The following is a 21,886-nucleotide window of genomic DNA, read 5'->3' as shown; positions in this document are numbered from 1 at the left end:
AATACCATGGAAACGGGATCCACATGAGCTTCCTGATAACTACACCCAAGCCCTGACCAGATTACAGTCCATCGAAAAGAAGTTAGGATAGAACGATGATTATGCGCAGATGTATCAGGGACAGATTGATGACTTCGGTGCAAGAGGGTGTGCTAGGAAACTTACCACTGAGGAGATCGAAACCTACCATGGTCCGGTATTTTACCTGAGTCATCATGCTGTCCTTAGGCCGGAAAAGGAATCCACACCTTGTCGTGTCGTCTTTAACAGCGCAGGAAATTTCCGTGGTCACTGTCTGAATTAGTACCAGTGTAAAGGACCAAACCTGCTGAACAGCCTCCTGGGAGTGATCATGAGATTCCGCGAAAGATCCATTGCGATATATGGAGACATCTCCAAGATGTACCACTCAATTCTTATATCACCAACTGTTGATGCCAATACTCATAGGTTCTTATAGCGTAACTTGGAAAACCGCCCCCCGGATATTTACAAAAAACTTGTACTCACCTTTGGGGATAAATGTTCACCGGCAGTCGCAAACACCGCCCTCAACCTCACCGCTGAGGAAGCCGCTGCCCAGTACCCTGAAGCTGCTGAAATGATACTCAACTCCAGATACATGGATAACATCGCTGATAGCTTGGATGATGATGCTGAGGCAGAGCAGCGGAAAGATGAAGCTGACCAAATCTTGGAAACTGGCCATTTCCGGATCAAAAGGTGGACATCAAATGCCAGCTGCCTAGAAACAGACCCGATGACAGGAGAAAAATGCAATCTTCTTTCAGCCAATGACAAAGTCTTAGGCATCTGTTGGGATCGTGCATCTGACACACTTCATATCGCTTGCAACAATGTCAACTTGAAGGTAAAATTAGGCCAAATAGGAGAATCGTTACCGCCGATCATGACAAAACGTATGATACTTAGTATTATGGCAGGGGTATTCGATGTCATTGGCTATGTCTCACCTTTTTTTATCACTGCCAAGATTGGAATACAAAAGCTCTGGCGTCAAAACTATGGTTGGGATGATGACATTTCCAGTGAGGAAAAGGAACTTTGAAATCAATGGTTCATGCAGCTTGAAAAACTCAAAGAAGTTCAGTTTGATCGATGTTTAACTCTATCAGGGAAAAGGGGGCTGCCAATGTTAGTCATAAGTTGTAACGCGAGCGAACAAGCATTTGGGGTTGTGGCTCATATCAGATGGAAGTTGGACACAGGAAAGTTCGATACACGCTTTGTAATGGGAAAATCCAAAGTAACACCACTGAAATGTCTTGGTATTCCTAAATTAGAAATCAACAGCTGTGTGCTTTGTGCCCGTCTCAACCACACAATCAGATCTGAAACTCGTCTGCAATTTGAAAAAACTGTCCTGTTCACTGATTCAAAGATTGCGCTTGCATGGATAAAATCAGAATCCCGGGTTTACAAGCCCTTCGTGTCAGTCAGAGTTGGAGAAATCCAGATGAAATCGGATACTGATGATTGGCGACACATCCCATCCGCGGAAAATGTGGCTGATGACGTGAGCAGAGGACTTCCGCTGAACCAGCTTGGAGGACGATGGAAACAGGGATCCGACTTCTTGCGGCGCCCGGAGGAGGAGTGGCCAGAGGACAAAGGTGAAACTGTCAAAACTGAGGAAAAGGAGTCGATAGATGCCGAGCGTAGGAAGATACAGATGGTGTCTGTCGCAACCATGGAAGTTCAGCACAGCGAAGACAACATTAGACGGTTCTCGAAACTACGGCTAGCGATAACAGTGACATGAGAGACAGATTTGTGCACAATCTGAAAGCAGCACTAGGGAACCAGCCAAGAATCACATTGGAGGAAAAGAAAAAGGCTGAAAGGACGCTGATATTAGAAGCACAAACGGGATTGGCAACGCTAATGGAAAAGTGCCAGCTGAGAAATCTAAATCCGACAAAGGACGAAAACGGGATTATTGTCGTGAAGGGACGAACGGGACATCTGATGTCATACGATACCCACAGCCCCCCCAATCTTGCCGGCAGGGGCGTGGCTATCAACGTTGGTGGTAAGGCATGTTCATCAGAGATGTGGCCATCCAGGGATCGCAGCATGTGCAGCCAAATTTAGACGGCAATATTGGATCCTGGGAGTAACTCGTCTTGCAAAGATTGTGAAAAGAAGATGTGTCTTTTGCCGAGAATGGGAGGGAAAGACCGAGGTACAGGTGATGGCTGATCTCCCTCTCTGTCGTCTACAGCCACACACTCCGCCATACCACAACACGTCTGTGGATCTATTTGGACCGATGAATGTTCGAATAAGTCGCAACAAGACAGCCAAGGTCTATGGTGTGTTGTTCACGTGCCTTATGGTTAGAGGGGTCTACATCGAAATCGCGACGGATTACTCAACAGAAGGTTTCTTGATTGTACTCAGAAGATTCTTCACAGTACGTGGATACCCACACACACTCTGGAGTGATCGGGGCAGTCAGCTGGTTGGAGCAGATGCAGAGTTGCGACGCGCAGTTGAAGGTTGGGACCAAGAGGAGTTGAAGAAGTTTTGCCAGGACAGGCAAATGAAGTGGCAGTTCTTCACACCAACAGCGGCACATCAAAATGGTTGCGCAGAAAGTATGATCAAGACAACGAAACTGGCGATAAAACGAGCAATCGGAGATCAATGTCTAGCTTCTATGGAACTGCAAACAGTGTTGTTTGAGGTCACTGATCTGGTCAACTCGAGGCCCATTGGTAGAAGCACCAACGATCCGGATGATGGTCCATACCTGTCTCCTAACGACTTGTTACTTGGTCGTGCTAGCACCACTATTCCACAGGGTCCATTCCGCGAAACAAAAAACCCGCGCCACAGGTTTGAGTTCTGTCAGAAACTGGTCGAAAGATGGTGGGTTCGTTGGTATCAGGATGTCTTTCCAAATCTGGTGCCTCGGCGTAAGTGGCACCAATCGCAACGCGACATCTCAGTTGGAGATTACGTTTTGGTCAAGGATCCGAATCCAATACGCGGTCAGTTGAACAAGGGGGTCATGCTGGAGGTGTTCCCTGGAAAGGACGGAAAGATTCGCAATGTTCGCATCAAAACCGCGCAGGGTAGATATGAGCGTCCGATTACAAGAATTGTGGTCATCTATCCAGTTGAGGGTTATCAAGACTAAATGTAAATTGTTGTTATTGAGCGCAACCAAGTCAGTTAATCTGATAAAACGTTGTAACTGGTAGTATGAATGTATGGACAAGTAATTCGCTATTGTAAGCAGGACATTTTTAATCAAAGGTCTTTAATTAGATTACGCTTTCTTAGACGCTTAGACTATAGGAATCTAGGACTCTGTCAGCGGCGGGGAGGGGGGATTGTTTAATAGTTTAAATTTCCCGCGTCCCAAGATGACGTCAGCGGTGTCGCGCTGTGAGAGGCAGAGTTCGACTGTAACCCGAGGTTGGACTCGGTCGGGTCGAGCTCCAGTCGAACTTAATTTTTTCCTCGGGTACCGACCCGAGTGACGTCATATCTGACCTAGTTAGCTACTCGGGCTCAACCCTCGATGGCATGAGCGTTGAACTCAGCAGACTCGACAAAAGCACGTGACAAAATGGCGGCCTCGAAAACGTAAGGGATAAATTCGTGATTTTTACATTGTTATATCCAATATTGTGTACTCCTGTAATAACGCTGTTGATAAATATTGACAGCTGTTATGTGAAGCCATTATTATCGGGTGAAATAAACCAGAAATAATGAGAAATTGCCACATTTCACAGTTGATTTTGATTAGCCAAGCTCTGAAGTGGGCTCTGAAGTCCTGCAAACTGAATTGCGGGATAACATTTTCTGCAAATCCAGTTATTTTGGGCACCCATTTCCTTCTGGCGAACAAACATAGTGTCCATAAATGCTCTTGACTTGTCAGCTCTACATCTATTGTACTATTGGGAAAAATGTAGTCTAAAAATTCGTATATTGCCGCTATATCCGCCATGTTTAAACAAACCAAATCAACCCGAACCGACTCGACTGCGTTCGCGTGCTACCCCTACTCGACATGCGCATTTAAGGCATGATGTCATCGCCTGAGGAACTCTAAGCCGACCCTAGAGTTACAGTCGAACTCAGCCAGATGTGTAACTTGCGTTTTTCCGATTTGCTAAGGAAACGCCCATTGGACGACGGGTGTGTTTGGAAAGAAATCAATGATAAAACAATGTTAAACATATATGAATATTTATTCGACCAACAAAATTTACAAGGTGCATTAATGAAATACATAATATTGATTGTGGTCGGGAGCAGAACAAGACCAGATTGGCCGCTTAATGCCTGCTCCCTTATGAATTACATGTAGTACAATGTTAATTATTATATACAGGATTTACAATTTAATTGACAAGACAGTTCTATTTTACAGTGAAGGAGTGAGTAATAACAGTTATAAGACGAAAAAAGTTTAACGAATGTCGCAAACATAGCAGTTGCGAATTTGGCACTTTTTATTATAGGAACCCAAAATTTCATTTTTGTAGTATGTTGAAAAGGATTTTAAGCTAAAATTTGAGTGGAGTTTGTTTAGAGTTTGTTTTGAGAGAGAATTATATAATTTAGTTAAACTGTATCGTGGTGTCATTTTGGCATATTCGTGTCTTACATTTGGTATTTTAAATTTATCATTAATTCTTGTGGGATAGTTATGAACATCACTGTTAAATGAGAAAAAATTGTGCATGAAGTACACTGGTAAATCCTTTTTTAAAAATCTATAGAGAAATTTTATTTCAATTAATTTGTGTAAGTCCGGTAGTTTGAGTAGTTTCAGCTTTATGAATAAAGGGTCAGTGTGACTAATAGGATGACTGAGAGTAATGGCACGAATAGCTTTCTTTTGTAATTTTAAAATTTCGTTGTGATCATAGCCCCAAGATAATATTTGATAGTTGAGATGAGCAGAGATAAGAGAGTGGTAAATCGTTATTAGAATTTTCTGTGGAATAAAATGTTTTAAGTAATTGATAATGCCGGTTGCCCTTGATATTTTTTTTGAAATATGATTTATATGTGAAGTCCAAGTAAGATCCTTATTTATAAGTAATCCAAGGAAGTTAAACGATTCAACACATTCGAGTTTCGTGCCTTCAATTTGTAAATCTAGGATGCCATTAAAAATTTTGTGTGTTCGTTCAAAGATCATAAATTTAGTTTTTGAGATATTTAAAGATAATTTATTTGCTTTTAACCAGTTTGCTATGTTTAATAGCTCGGTGTTTAATATGTGGTTTACCTTGGTAGAGAAAGAATGTAATTCGCTAAGTGAAGTTGTATCGTCCGCAAACATTATAAAATTGAAGAATTTACTTGCTTTGTTTAGATCATTGATGTAAATGGTAAAAAGGAGAGGCCCTAAGATCGACCCTTGGGGTACACCCGTTTTAATGACAGCATGGTCGGAGGTGTAACCAGAGAAATCAACATATTGACGTCTGTTGGATATATAAGTTTTCATGAGATTTAGAGCAGAGTCAGTAAGACCGTAAAGGCTAAGTTTATGTAATAAGATATTATGATCCAATGTATCGAAAGCCTTGGACAGATCCATAAATATGGCAATTGATTTCTTGTTGTTATCCAAGGTTTTAGTTATTCTATCAATTAACTCTGCTGCGGCGAGGTCTGTTGAGTGTTTTTTTCGGAAACCATATTGACTTTCAAAGATTATTTTGTTGTCGACGAGATATTTAGTGAGTTGATCATGTATGATTCTTTCATAGATTTTTGAGATTGATGGAAGAAGGGATATTGGCCGGTAGTTGTTAAATGAATCTTTTTCCCCTTTTTTAAATAACGGAATAACTTTTGCTATTTTAAGATTGTCTGGGAAAATGCCTGATTCAAGAGAGCGGTTTACTAAAGCTGTGACAATGTCAAGAATTTCAAATTTGCACATTTTTAAGAGTTTAGTGGATATACCATCCCAGCCACTGCTAGGTTTCGGATTTAGATTGTCAATTACTTTAGCAATATCCATTCGGTTTATTTTCGTAAATTGAAAGGTCTTATCTCTTTGATTATCAAGGTAATGTTTGAAATCAGTGGTGATAGGCTTTATGTTTTTTGAAAGTTTAGGACCGATATTTACAAAGAAGTCATTAAAACCATTGGCTATAACTGTTTTATCGGTTGTTTGTACATTATTTACACTGAACGAACTTGGTATTTGTTCACCCTTATTGTTTGATTTTTTCTTTATGATCGAGTTTATATTTGACCAGGTTTTTCTGCTGTCATTCGCACATTTGTTGAATTGCTCAGTGTAGTATGACCTTTTTGCTCCATGAATGAGTCGTCTTAGAATCTTATTATAATTTCTGAGTTGATTATGTCTTGTTTCATAGAGTTGACAGTTTCTTGGAGTTCCTTTAAGTTTTTTGTAGAGTTTGTCCCTTTTCGTAATTGATTTGACAAGAGCGCTTGTAATCCAGGGTTCCTTTTTATGTCTATGTTTATTAAACTTAACAGATATCAGTGGAAAGTGTTTCTCTTTGCACTTGGTAATTATGGTATGAAATTTATTGAAGCTATCATTTATGCTCAGCGTTGACCAAGTTGGATCATGATGGAGATTTGCTAGGGTTACACTTAGAGTTCTTTTAAAATTCATAATATTTTCAGTGTTGAATTTCCTGAATTGAATGTGTTTAGGATTGTTAGTTTCATTGCAAATCTTCCAGTCATCTTTTATTTCCAGGAAGTAAGGTTGATGGTCTGAAAAACGATGGTTTAATATACCAGTTGATAGTGTTGTGAATGTCTTTGAGAATCGGCATAGGAAGTTGTCAATGAGAGTTGCACTATGTGGGGTTATTCGCGTCGGTCGGGTTATTGTTGGATAGATTGATAGTGTGAATAAGTTGTCGATGTAATCATTGATCGCCTTTTTTTCTTTGATTTTCAATAGATCAATGTTATAATCTCCTGCTAAATAGCATTCGCTATTCATGTTTTTGAAATTTACCATCAGCTCGCTGAATTCATTTATAAATTGATAATAGTTTTCGTTTTTGTGCTGTGGCAACCTGTAGATGTTTCCTAGGATTATTCTACTTTGGTTAGTTGACTTCCCTTTGATTTCAATAAATAGATTTTCCCATGAGGTATGAGTTGGTAAGTTTGAAAGTATATTAAAATCATAGCCCTCTTTGATATAAATTGTAAGGCCTCCATGAGCGGAGCAGGTTCTTTGTTGGTGGACAGCAGTATAACCAGGGATTTTATAAAGGGAATCAGCAAGGGATTTGTCTTTGATCCAGGTTTCTTGGAGGCAGATAGCGGTGTATTCAAAATTTTCCTTTTTTAAGCGTTCCAAATATAGTAGAATTTCATTAAATTTTGCGTTAAGACTTTGACAGTTCATGCTCAAGAATACAAGACTTTTTTGGGTATTAATTTTTAGAAGGTCATCATCTGAGATATAAGGGGAGTCTTTTAGATTTATTAAAGGTTCCTGTGTGTTGTCTTCTGGGTCTATAAGAAAGTCAAGGAGAGATGTCATTAAGAGAGAACAAGTAGGTGTGGAGTGAACTGCCTAGAAAAGAAACAATGTATACGATTGTGTCAGTCATAAAATGACATAGTGGAGATGAAATAACAATATGTAAATTTATCCTGTACATGTATATGGGCAAAGGAAACAGAATTAAAAGTGCTGAAAGGTTGGTTAACAATTGTGGAAAATAATGACGTGATAAATATTTACAGTTAAGATTTAAGTGATAGATAAACATCAGTTGCTCGAAGAAGATGAGCCAGAAAAGGTATGTCAAACTCATTGCGATTTGGTGAGATGAGGCTAGTAAGCAATATGGCAATAAAATAAAAGTTCTGTACCTGTCACGTATTACGATCAAAAGCGTAAAGTCCGAATTATCTAGGTTCATATTTTTTAGAGTCCAATCTAAGAGAGCGAGTAGCTGAGTACAAGTATCATGACATATTGGTTCAGAAAAGTCCACCGGAACTATGAACCAGAGTTAGAAATGGCTCGCAGTTTTTCACTGTCTTTTTCACAAGAGATCATTACGCTTGAAAGTTCGAAGAACATATTGGTTCAGAAGAGTCCATCGGAACTATGAGCCAGAGTTAGAGATGGCTCGCAGTTTTTCAATGTCTTTTTCACAAGAGATCATGCGCTGAAAGTTCGAAGAACATATTGGTTCAGAAGAGTCCATCGGAACTATGAGCCAGAGTTAGAGATGGCTCGCAGTTTTTCAATGTCTTTTTCACAAGATATCATATGCTTCCCTCCGTTGTAGAGTGCTGTGACCCGACCGTCGTTTGACCAAACGGAAGTCACACCCTGTATCGCCCTGGCAGAATCGATTAATCCTTTCCTGTACGCAGTCAAGTCCTCCCTGATCACTATACCCGTTCCTTTGAGGCGGCGCCGTGCCCTTATCACCAATGCTTTCATCTCGTGTCTCACGAACTTGAAGATTATCGGGCGGGGTTTCGCCCCTGTGCGGGGATCCCGGTTAAACCGCCCTACTCTGTGGGCTCTACCTATCTCAGTGATCGGTACCGCGATGTTCAGCTTGTCCTGAAACAGTTTGACTCCTATATCGATACAGTTCTCACGGTCACGTTCTGGAATTCCAAATATGCGAATCCCATTCCGACGCCCGTACATTTCTAATTCATCAATGTCCCGTTCTGCACGGATTAATCGATTTTTCATAGCAATGTTCTCATCACGAAATTTATCAAGTTCCATATGCGCACGCCTGACTTCTTCCTTCGAGGAGTCGTTTACTTTTTGCAGGTTGAAGATTTCACCTTCTAAGCGATTCACTGAAGTTTCCCAGTTTTTCATAAGCTCGTCTTTTAAGAGGGACAACGCATTGTCTACGAAACCCATTATGAGCGTTTTCATTTTAGGGCCTGATAAAAGATCATGCAGAGCCTGCTCAACGTTTTCACTATTGACTAAGTCCTCGAAAACAGGAATTTCCTCACCTGTCGTTTCACTTAGCTTTGGCCGCTTGTCCGGAGTATTCATGCCTGTCGAACCGGAGCTCGGCCTCGAGTGCTTATTCCCTTTGTTCTTGCCCATGGTTGCGTTTTTTTAACGAATTAATCCGTCCTAGTTGTGGGCGAGTGTACAAAATGCACTGTACATATTAAAGGTATAAACCGAAGAAAGATATACCTGTGGACAAATGGCTCACAAAACCGCCTGAATCATCACTATTTCATATATCCGACGACTAACACCAACTTCTGGCAATCTCCTGATACTAACACATTTTCAGAGCAAAGGTCCATTGGCCATTTTAAAGAATTAAGTCCATGTAATTGTTGAAAAAGTCAGAGCCGATGTGAGACACGTCTGGCTGTCATGACAAGCAATAGATATAATATGGGCAGACTGGTAAGTTAAGGAATATAGAAGAATGTATAGAAACTGGTAATAGTTGTTAAATGAGTGGCATTGTGTTATAGCAGAAATATTTGTCTTCAATGTGGGTTGTTTCTCCCGCACGTGGGTTTTGCTGAGAAACATAGGCAATGCACTGCTGCCGTCTATTGTTCGGAAGTTGAACTACAACACAGATTCATTCATGTATAGTGATAGTTCATACTAGTAAGCCTCATAATTTGGTTCTAGTTTATTGCATAAGATGTATATTCCAAATTGTAAACAACTGTTTGTAATTGTGTCTTTTCAGAATTCAAATAACAAAACCAATCTACGTTGTGGAATTACGAATAAACGTTTGAGTTATAGAAAAAGTCAAATCCTGAGTCCATGTGATTTCGTCTATGCTATAAGCACACCTGGTCGCTCCAAGGGTTAAAGTGACTTCAAGCTGAATTGGGAGCCAGCGTTTGAATCGGAAAATAGAGTTATAAAGTTAAGACGAATAAGGAACTGGCATTTTGAACCGGGAAATGGGCTTAGAAAGTGTTAAAGTGACTTGTAGCTGAATTGGGAGCCAGTATTCGAATCGGGAAATAAACTTATAAATGACTAAAATGAGTTAAGACGAATAAGGAACTTGCATTTTGAACCGGGAGTCAGATAGGGTTAAAGTGACTTGTAGCTGAATCGGAAGCCAGCATTTGAATCGGGAAATAGAGTTATAAAGGGTTAAAAGGAGTTAAGACGAATAAGGAGCTGGCATTTTGAACCGGGAAATAGCGTCAGAAAGGGTTAAAGTGACTGTAAATGAATCGGAAAATGGAGTTATAAAGGGTTAAAATGAGTCAAGACGAATAGGGAGCTGGCATTTTGAACCGGGAAATGGAGTCAGAAAGGGTTAAAGTCACTGATAGTTGAATCGGGAGCTTGGTAGGAAAGGGTTAAAACCGCCAAGTTGAGTTATCGGACTGTGGAGGGTTAATATTTGAAAGAAATTTGAATTGGGAACTGGGAAATGCTTAGCCCATTTCCTAGTTCCTTATTCGTACCCAAACATACCCTTATTCGTACCCAAACATACCATGTTTCAAAATGGGCACGAATAAGGAACTGGGAAATGGGAACTGGGAGCTAACTTCACAGACCCGTATAAAACAGAGTTATTGGAGAGTGACACTACGGTTGTGAGGGCACTAACATTGGAATAACGCTAAAAGCAGTAGTTGGTTTTAGGGTTGGCCGTTAGGCGCCGCAGGCTCATGTGCGCGTGTTAGCTGCGCGCGCACTAGCTGCCCTGAGACTGTGTATTTTAGGTCTAAATAAATGCACGTGTATAAACACAGACAATGACATGTCAGCCGGCTTTTTCAAACGAGGGAGATTGAACATGAAAACAAGGCAAAACATAACATAAAATTTGCATCAATCGATATTAAACCTTGACCAGAGCCTACATCATCGCAATGTCTTGGGCTAGCTAGTAGAATCCGAGAATGTCTGATTTAACGAGCAGAAAATGTTAGAATCACGGTGCTGCCCTGATCACACCCACTTCTGACTTTTCTGTGTATTGTGAATTTTTTGTGTTCCAACACTAACCCTAACCCTGATGACCTCACCAGTTGCTCAAAAACTGCATTGATGGTTCGGTAAAGGTAGGAAATATAATAATATTACATGAAACATGGCTTTATATTGAAATAAAAGTTTGTTCATATGATATAAAGTCACTTAAGCTAAGGACAGTTTAACTTTGTCACATCCTTCCTCCTTGTCTGTTTTAACACTTTCTCTGATTTCATTTGTGATTTATCCCAAGGTCTATTGTTTTTCTGTTACAAAGGAGATATATAGTGTTCCTTTCTGCATGGAAAACTGGTTTGAATGCAAAAACCACACTTGAGTTATTTTTTAACAAAAACAAATGATGTGGAAGACAAAATTGTGACTGTCCTTCAGAAAATGGCATTTTCAACTTGTTCGGCACCACCAACAACCGAGAAAAATGTAAAAGACCGTTGGTCTTGAATTAGGTCTGTGCAGACTTGGGAATATATCAGGAAATTGTCCCAGTGGATGAGGTGATTTTAGGCAATTCTTAGGCGTATTGCATTAGGTCTTATTTTGGCCCTTTTTGACCGATCTAACCCTTATATTTTCTGTAATTCACACTGAACATCTTAGTTTTAGTACGTTTCATCATTTGTAATCCCCTCATACCAAAAACAGATAAAAAAACTATAGTTCATAATTTTAGGTTTTTCGGTTAACTTTAACTAAAAATCCTTATAGACCCCAACCCTTTGTACCTGATTTATCAGTCGAATATGGCAAATATACTTTTTTGGTGGAAATGATCTGGAACAATCATTTATTCATATAAAACTGGTATATATGTCCATCGCACGGTAAATTTGTTTTTTAATTGAAATTTTTTGAAAATAGCCCCAAAAAGTACCCCGCCCAATATTGAAAGGGTCCATTTGAACCCTCCAAACGTAGTCAATTTGCACCGAATGCTAAATAATGTTGAGATCTATGCCCTACCAACAAAATATAATGAAATGGAAGCATTCGTAATGATTTTAGCTGTAATTTCAGCCATTATCTAAAGAGCCCCTTCCGCCGCCTCTTTTCTGATATATTCCTGATGGAGACAAGTCTTCAGTGTGCTGTCCCAATCAATCAACAAGATAGTCTCATAGAGATGATATTTATAGAGACAAGTATTCAGTGTGCCCTCCCAATAAGTCAACAAAATGTCGCATGGAGGTGTCACTTATGGACACATGACTGTCTTGTCTCAATCAGACACCAAGATTGTCATAAAGAGATTCCCTTTTGGAGGCAAGTCTTCGATGTGCTGTCCCAATCAGCAAGGTGTCCTCATATAGATGTCACTTATGGAAACATAGTCTTGTCTCAATCAGAATACAAGATGGTATCAACAAGATGTCCCTTTTGGAGGCAAGTTTTCAGTGTGCTCTCGAAGGGATGCCACTAGAGACAGGTCTTCAATGTGCTGTCACAATCAGCCAACAAGGTGTCTTGTCTCAATCAGACAACTAGATGGTCTCAAAGACATGTCCCTTTTTGAGGCAAGTCTTTAGTGTGCTGTCGAAGGGATGCCACTTATAGAGACAGGTCTTCAATCTGCTGTCACAATCAGCCAACAAGGTGTCCTCATGCATACGTCACTTATGAAGACATGTCTTGTCTCAATCAGACAACTAGATGGTCTCAAAGACATGTCCCTTTTTGAGGCAAGTCTTCAGTGTGCTCTCAAATGGATGTCTTTTATGGAGACAAGTCTTCAATATGCTGTCACAACCAGCCAACAAGGTGTCCTCATACAGATGTCACTTATGGAGACATGTCTTGTCCAATCAGACAACAAGATGGTCTCATAGAGATGTCCTTTATGGACCCATATCTTCAGTGTGCGTGCTGCACCGAACAGACAACAAGGTGGTCTCATTGAGATGTCACTTATGGAGACTATGGTGTGCTGTCCTGATCAGACAAAAAGGGGGTCTCAAATGGATGTACCTTATTGAGACATGTGTTCGGTGTGGTCTCAAAGGTATGTAGGCATGTCTTCAGTGTGGTGTCCCAATCGGTCAACAATATGTTCTCATAGAGTCTAGAGCGTTCCTTATGGAGGGAAGTCATCGGTGTGCAATCCTAATCAGACACCAAGATGTTCTCAAAGAGATATTGCTTCTGGAGCCATGTCTTGGTGTGCTTTAACAGACAACAAGGTGGTCTCACAGAGATGTCACTGTGATACAAAGAAGAGTCGCAGAAATGAACTTTAGCCTAGTGAAAAAGATAAAAGACAAGGCGATAGATTTCAGGTCATTTCATTATTATTATCTGCTCTGCTCATTGCCCACACCAAACCCTTATTCAAGACTTTAAAAGCATTAGAAGTAACAGATATACACACTCTACTACAAATGAAGTTTCTACACAAATTTTTCAATAATTGCGATCCGGGTTACTTCATTCATGCATTAAAACAAATGACCAAATACATCCTCACAATACTAGAAACGGGCAGAAATCAATAATCCCAAGATCCCGACTTAACATTAGGAAAAAATACCATTTTTGTCACTATCTTCAATTCCCTTTCTGCCTTTAAGTATCAGGATAAAATTCACACTCACAGTCTTCATGACTTCCATATGTATAAAAATCATTTACTGGGATTATACAGTTCTCGCTGTGTAATTATACACTTTTACATAATGTGTTCACTTGAACTTTCAATATTCACCACACATTTAATTTTGCCAAACATGATTATCATTTGTACATATGTGGCTGGGGCACTTGAGATACATTATCACGGTGGCAATTGCAGGACAAGGGCTTTTAAAATTATGTCTTTCAAACAACTTGATCTGTCTACTACTCTCGTATATAATAAGGTCAAATAAGCTCAAAAGGCCCAAAAACGGTTGTTGTCAGACAAAATATTACCGGTACAAGTACTTGCTGGAAATTCTTGCAGCCATTCAGTTCACTGTCACGCTGATTTCAACTTAACTCAGTGAATGTTATCTTGGGACCTGAAGAAATGAGTAATTACCCTACAACTTGGGCACGGTCACGTTTCTCAGGAAAGTCAAGTTTTTTAGATAAATGCCAGAAAAAGCCATTATCTCTCGTCAAAGGGCTCTAGTTGAGATGAGGCACGAGCGAAGAATGTAGATGTACTTATGGACGCCATTTTTCAAAACTTTCCCAGATTACTCAAACAAATTATTACAGAAGATGATTAACGAGTGTCGCGTAAATGAATACGCACATGGCTTTATTACATGACACACCCCAATCTTTTATTTTAACTTTATATTCAAAACTTAAACATTGTGTTTCTTGCGAATGACCAATGGTGCGCAGTCAACCTCTTGAATCCCGGTGACCGACCAGTCAGTCATTTTGAAATAATGTTTTTTCCCCAACGACCGACAGGTCGGTCTTAGTAATATTTTTATTCCCTTGAGCTGGGACGCTATTTTATTGCTGGTTTAAGCGTGTTTGATGTATAGTAGGGTCAGTTATACCATGCCTGGGTAGATGGTGCCTCGTTACCGGACCTTGGCGGTTGTATGCGGGCGCTACACATCGTGAAAGTCAGACCCAATTTCGCAACCACGTGGCCACCCTGGGATCCCGTGATTTTCAAGTTTTGGGAGTCAATAGGTTAAATGCAGTAAACCAATCTAGAATGATCTGGATCGGTCAAGATCACTGGTTCTGTGTAAATGGCCCTCAAGTGTCTGCATAGGTTATGGTATTCCAACCAATTCAAGCACTTGGGTTGGTATCAAAATTATTAAAGGACCTTAGGCATTATTAACCATTTGGCTCCCGAGGCCTATGTAACCCGATGTACCGAGATTTTTTACCAGTTTTATTCAAAACTAGCATAACCCGTGTAGTGGGCATAATTCGGGTGGTAGCTAGAGTTGAAAGGCAGGCCTATATTATCATAGGTTGTGCCACTGACCGTGTTTTGTTTGTCATCCGTTCAGTATGTACACACATTTTTCCAATTTGTTAGATACCCCCCCCCCCCCCCCCCCCCGTGTACGCATAGGTGATACAAAGTAATGTACAGCAAATTATCGTATTGGAGTACGCAAAATGGCCCCTATATCGTAACCATGGTTACTGAAATATAAAAACCAAACTTTGAAGAAATCGGCCCGGTAGTTTCTGGAGTCACCCAAAAGGCCAGGTGTGGGGGCGTTGCCGGACACGCATTTATTTCTTTATTGACTTTTGTCTTTTGCATGATAGGACCCAGCCGGCTACCACCACCCTCGGCTAGGCCTATGAATATGATTATGATAGGAACTTGTCGGCGCGGCGTCGATCAGATATTCCGGCATGCAGTCATTATTTGTGGGAAATTTCCTTTTTAGAACGACAAAATTGCACTCGCCTTGCTCAACATGCAGTCGACAAATTCGAACGGTGTGATTCTCTCTGTGATGACGTCATTAGCAACGCGTAGAGAAACTTCCAGCGAAATCGCAAATGAGTGCTTTAGCAAGTGAGTTCTTGCGTTTTCCTGACAAATGCAAGAATAAATTGGCCGCTGACTTTGACAAATGGTGCCGAGGAAGCAAGTTTAAAAATGCATGTCGAATCGTATAGTCGAATCGAGGGCTTAAAAAGAAGTTGCAAAATGGTCGATCTTCAAAAATTTACTGACACTTGCTGCGAAAACATGGCGGTCGGAGTAAGACTGAGACGGGGAAAAATCTATATAAAATCTTTAAATTTTAATACTTTTCATGTATGATTAGCGATTTGAACTATACGTTTATGGCAAGCCAGAGTGGACACAATTCGTATTTTATATCCTTATATATTGTTATTTTATGTGGATATATATTCATATTTTATGTCCATATATATTCCGACCAATCAGAATGAATTTCTTTATATGCACAATAATTCATTTTATATACACATAAATTCCATTTTTTGTCCACATAAATTCAATTTTATGTCCACATAAAATCCGATTTTATGTCCATATAAATTAGATTATATCTACACATAAATTAGACCGGACGAATTTATCACCACATAAATTCCCATTTTATATGGACATAAAATCAGCCAATCAGAATGCCGCTTTATATGTGCTTATATATTCCACTTCCGTATTGAAAACGTCTACTTCCGTATTAGAATCGGTCACTTCCGTATTAAAATACTTTTGGCCAATGGGAAACCATCGTTTCATTGGCGCGCGCAACTGAAACGATGGTTCCCATTGGCCAAAAGTATTTTAATACGGAAGTGACCGATTCTAATACGGAAGTAGAAGTTTTCAATACGGAAGTGGAATATATAAGCACATATAAAGCGGCATTCTGATTGGCTGATTTTATATCCATATAAAATGGGAATTTATGTGGTGATAAATTCGTCCGGTCTAATTTATGTGTAGATATAATCTAATTTATATGGACATAAAATCGGATTTTATGTGGACATAAAATTGAATTTATGTGGACATAAAATGGAATTTATGTGTATATAAAATGAATTATTGTGCATATAAAGAAATTCATTCTGATTGGTCGGAATATATATGGACATAAAATATGAATATATATCCACATAAAATAACAATATATAAGGATATAAAATACGAATTGTGTCCACTCTGGCTTGCCATATACGTTGCATCAGGAGAGTATATTCCAAACAACCATGCCGAATTTCGAGGCAAAACAACATCGGCAAGTGTGAGTTTATTCGTCCCCCTTCCAGTATTATTATATAGATAACGTAAAAATACTTTTAAATATTGTACCTCCTTCATTATGCATCCTTGATTAATAAAACCATACATTTTTGTAAAGCTGATTACCTTGGCTATCAATTGGCGTTGTTTCTGGGTATCAATTGGGTAAGAGGTAATCAATAATAAGAAATAATCAATATTTTTTGATTGATTTTGCTCTAATTGATTGTTTTTTCTGATTTGAACAAAGTATATGGAACTGTAATTGATGCAGTTACAACCTGTTAATGATCAACGTAACTTGATTGATAACCTTTGACTATTGTCTATTACTGATTGATCGAATAATACAACATAATATTAACTTATATGCTAATCAGTTCTTCAGTACTGTGACGCTGCACAAGCGCCAATCAAACTGCAGCGCCCTCTGAAAACTATGAATGAAACTAAACCTAGTCTTCTGCAGATCACCAGGGACACGAACATACAATAGCGTCTTGCGTGTACCGCGAGTTCTATACTAAAGCATTAGTATAGGGATGATATATCGTACCTCCCACGCGAGACAAAATACAGGGACGATATATCGTCCCCTCTAGGGAGGCAAGAGGTTAAGGGCAATATTACCCAGCTGTCCGCTGCCCAGTCACCCCCTGTTCTACATAAGTAGTTTCCATCAACAAATTGCACAAAAAAAGGAAAAATTCCAAAGACTGAATTATCGCGCTTTTCTGATGTTGACCCCATTTAGCTCTCCAAGCAGTGACCCTTTTCAGGTGGAACAGTGCACTAGTAAGGCGTTTCCTGGAGTTAGGACCTACCCTGTGACGTCTTGGTACTGATATTATGGCGGGAAAGGTATTTCGTGCAAGGACTTGTGCTACTAGAAATAATGAATAACACGTTTTTCTACTATCTAAGAGCTGAAACAAAATGGCTAAAGCAGCAAACATGATTGGAGATTGGAAAAATAGTTTATAGGTGAACCAGAGGAAGAACAAAAATACTGCAATAACAAGAGCAACGCAGGGCGTAGCATATGCCCCGGTGAGCACATTGAGTTGGTGCATAAGGAAAGTGAAGTGTTTTTCAGACAACCCCGGGCAGCTGGTGTCATAGCTGACTGGGTTTAGTTGACATCGTGAAAGAGTTATTGGTCTGTAATGCCCGCTGTACACGTTATCTTTTTCTACCCACACAAAAAGTCACATGGTTATTACTCAAAGCGTTCTCGTTAAAATGAGCGGAAACGAAAAGTTTACAGACGCCTGATGCCTACCGGCTGACGGACATCGGTAAAACATAATGCCTCCGCAATGCTTTACGCATTGGCGGGGGCATAACAAGCTGCCTATTTACTTTAGAGTCACACTCCACCAAAAAACATCGATGAAACCCCAGTAAAAACAGTAGTAGTAGAAGATTCAGCAGAAAGCATCTAAAATTGTTTGGGTAGACACCTGCGATATAAATTAAAACTGACCACATTCGGCATTTAAATCAACCGTTCCAGGAACAAACGTCTTGGCGCCAAAACCCGATGTTGGCGAAAATGACATAATATCATGTAAAATCCAAGGAAGACATCAAGGAATCGCCTACGAGTGGGCACCTGCAAAAATGTCAGTTGCAGCAGGAACTAGTCTAATCCAGAACGTGTGTAATCCATTTGTGATTGTGTAATTCACCATGAAATAAATCCTTAATCCAATGTTTCCGTTTCTTCCATACACCGACACTGCCTCAAGAACATTTCCGCCTCAATTTTGTTAAGTCCCACGCATGGTTGAACTAAACAAATCATAGCCTGGAAAATCAAATTATAAAATTTTATCTATGATGTGATGATAATGCTTTACTTTGATAAAAAATTAAGTGTATAATAAGAATGCAGTGGACAATCAAGTGACATATTTTCGTGTTTCCCAACAAAATCAGCCCAAATAACGATAATAACAAGGAGTTTTATATGGCGCTTTAAAAGAGCTTTCATTACCCAGCCTATCCAGAAGGCAAGAGTTACAAAGTGGCACATGCCGGGTATCGAACCCAGGACCTCCCGATCACAATGTTGATGCTCAAACGTTGTGCCACATCGTTCCTCTGAGCAGAAATTATTCCATATGCCTGAAAATGTACCCATCTCTGTATGTAGGTCTTTTATTGTTTCATGACTATCGACAGGACAATGCATGAAGTGATCCAAATCATCTCTAGGCACTGTATTTGGTTGCAGCCGGTCAGTTTAACCCAATTCGCTTCAAGTTTCTCGCCTGTCATGTGCTGTACTTTCATGGAGAGATACCATCAATTAGGCGGACCATTTGTCAAATTTCAGACCCACCTCTGGCTCACAGACATTCATCATGGTTTTCATCTCTGTCTGCGGCAACTCATCCTACAAGAAGTTTATGATGGCCTCCATCTGAAATAACATAACATTTGTCAAATGAAAGGTATCTAATTGCTGTTTGCTGTGCAAATTGTCCATGACGAAGTCGGAAGATGAACTGATGGAGAAGAGTCATGAATGGTTAAAAGGCAATTTAAAAATTGCATGTTTCTTACCTCCCAGTCCAAGATTGTTGTAAAGCTCTTCTGGCTTCTTACGAAAGGTTTCTTTACACATGTTTATCACACACTCTGCAAAAAAATAACAATTTGAATCCTTTGAAAACATTTCGACAATCATATTCATCATAAAGACATAAGAAACGTTTCTGCGGCTGTCTAAGTGCAGACAATGACAGTCAAACCTTTTTTGCCTTTACATACATGTAGCACGAGAAGTAAAAAGCTTTATGGACTGGATGATGCAGGAGCTGAGCTTGTGTATGAAGTTGAACTTCATACATCAAAAATGTATGAATTTTAAGAAAAGAAGTTTGACCCAGCACAAAGCCCAACTCAGAGTCAGATGAAAAAAAGATTTTATTCTGTTTTAACACTTTAAATCCTTGAATTTTTTTTAGTGTTTCCCAGTATTTCAGCAATTTTCACCCCAAACGACCTCCAAATGCCCTCCCCCCATGTACAAGACAGCTAATTAATTTCACTAGTATTATTTCATCAAACGGATGAAAACAAGTATATTGCATATCCCTAAACCGCCCGAAAACCAGCCTTAGTTTCATGATGGCGATGGTGTTGCTTGAGATTAGGTACGTACAGGCAGGCAGCTGGGCTAGGAAACCAGACAAAAATCAGTGGTCGGATATCGGCCGGTTAGGATCTAATCGGTCAAATATCACATGCCAAAAAATGACAAGCAGTCTTTTAAAAAAAACGACCGATGCCATGACTTTCAATTCCAAGCGATAACAGATCAATTAAATCAAAAATTTGTATTGAAAAAGTTTGACCATCCAGTCCACTCGTTTACACTCCATTATCCATAGCCCAAAAACGATGCGGACAAATAATTTATCATGAATGGACAACAGTAGTAAGAGTATTTTATTGTAAAATAAAAGGCTGTATTAAAATTTTAGTAAATACTTACGGATTTTACATTCTTCAAAACACTGAGTGTGGGCACGAGTGGCATTAAAAACCCCAGGGGTGGCACGGAGGGCCTGCAATGCCACATTTAAAAAACATGAGTTACCAAGATTCGGTAACCCAATGCAATCATAATCTACAAAACAAAAAGAAATACATGTAAGTGGTAGAACTTTTTTTTGCAACTGATTTGAAACATATCTTAAACGATATGTGCTGGAGATGCCGAGCCTCTTTCATGCCGTCATTGCCGTGGTTATGCTGGCCGATGCTATTGCGTCCCGTCAATCAAATATCCTTTAAAAAATTGTATTTGGTAAAACATCTTGACAGTGCATCATGCTGTGCACACATATGCTACCGGCTGACCGACTTTCGAATGTGGTCTCGAGCCAAGATGCATCCTTTTCTGTGAAGATCTATTGTAAACATGGTCGGTTTTGGCGACCCTAGGTGGTGCCGGCATATCTGGCAATGATGCAAAGGTCCTATAAATAGACGAATTCGAAGAAGTTTGTTTTGGTGCTGACCAGATCGTGGTGTCTCTAGGCATTGTCCAAAGTCAGCTAAGGCCTTCTGACGAGTGACATCTTCTGAGTGTGCGCACTCATTGTTTAAATTGTTTTGGAGCCGATTCCTCTTCTTCAAACATGCCTATCTGGATGAACACACTCCCTCAAGTGCATGCACACAGTCCCTTCACTGCCACATCCTTCTACCAAAATAACATTGCGCAATATTGTTTCACTACTACTCGTTGTTATTTCACCAATTACGTCATTACGTTGATAGACAAATTCGAAGAAGTTTGCACTGACCCTTGAACAAAGGATCGCCGTCCGAAGTCGGCTTATGCCCGCCGTTCACGATCAAATTTAATTTGACCAAAAAAATATGACCAAAAAGTTTGATCGTGAACGACGGGAAATTGGATGAAATATGTTCCTAGGATAAAAATTGTAGTGGATAGAACCGGTCCTATTTATTTAGTACGATTCGGAAATATTGGATCGTGAGCGGCGGGATTGGATTTTTTCTGTACGATTAACCGTTTGAGTCAAAGTAGCCATTTCAATATTATCGGGCCATCAATCAATGAACACATCAATTAGATGGGTTTTTTTTCAGGTTTGACGCGCATTGGCGTTTTTAGTAACAATTAAAGCATGGTCTTTCACTATCCGAGCTGTCCAAATAGGTAGGCCTATTCATATACTGTACCGATCCTTTGTGAGCCGGGACAGCGACAAAGACAGTTAATAGTTATAATAACGAGTATTACGCGCCAAGAAATAATTCAGGTACACTTTATACAAGCAACTCGCACCATACCTGCACACTCGGTCGAAACGCAGGCTTGTATGGGCGGTTATTACCGCAAATAAAGACAAACCAAAGCAAAGACACTTGTGTAGCATATCAAGGACACGTAGATTGATACTCCTGGGCGGTTATTACTGCAAATAAAGACAAACCAAAGCAAAGACACTTGTGTAGCATATCAAGGACACGTAGATTGATACTCCTATGTGTGCCACATCAAAGACATCTGGACCATACACCACGTCAAAGATAACGATGCGAAGTCAACAGGCGGCGCCACTGTAGATTGCTGGCGGCCGTATGCCTGTTGACGTTGTTGTTATTCGCCACCTCTCTCCCCATTATTCCAACAACTTGTTGAAGGA

General features: G+C 39.9%; 1 protein-coding gene and 1 long non-coding RNA gene across 2 annotated transcripts; one reads left to right on the top strand and one right to left on the bottom strand.

The window, feature by feature from the left end:
* The first annotated feature begins 2,215 nt into the window (after positions 1-2,215).
* LOC135488551 (uncharacterized) lies at positions 2,216-3,166 on the top strand. Its single transcript, XM_064773189.1, has one exon. The coding sequence runs from the start codon at positions 2,216-2,218 to the stop codon at positions 3,164-3,166; it is 951 nt and encodes a 316-aa protein (XP_064629259.1).
* A 15,275-nt stretch (positions 3,167-18,441) lies between these two features.
* LOC135488393 (uncharacterized) lies at positions 18,442-20,323 on the bottom strand. Its single transcript, XR_010446963.1, has 4 exons — positions 20,200-20,323; positions 19,266-19,340; positions 19,042-19,122; positions 18,442-18,504 (listed from the first exon to the last, which is right to left on the bottom strand). It is a non-coding gene; the product is annotated as an uncharacterized LOC135488393 (long non-coding RNA).
* Between the last annotated feature and the right edge of the window lie 1,563 nt (positions 20,324-21,886).

This window comes from Lineus longissimus, chromosome 5 (genome assembly GCF_910592395.1).
Source record: "Lineus longissimus chromosome 5, tnLinLong1.2, whole genome shotgun sequence".
Classification (NCBI taxonomy): Eukaryota; Metazoa; Nemertea; class Pilidiophora; order Heteronemertea; family Lineidae; genus Lineus; species Lineus longissimus.
The sequence above is the reverse complement of the archived record's forward strand: the minus strand, read 5'-3'. Positions and strand labels throughout refer to the sequence as shown.

Bases quoted from the DNA above. Each gene is read 5' to 3' on its own strand.
- LOC135488551 (XM_064773189.1), top strand. From the start codon at position 2,216: ATGGCTGATCTCCCTCTCTGTCGTCTACAGCCACACACTCCGCCATAC.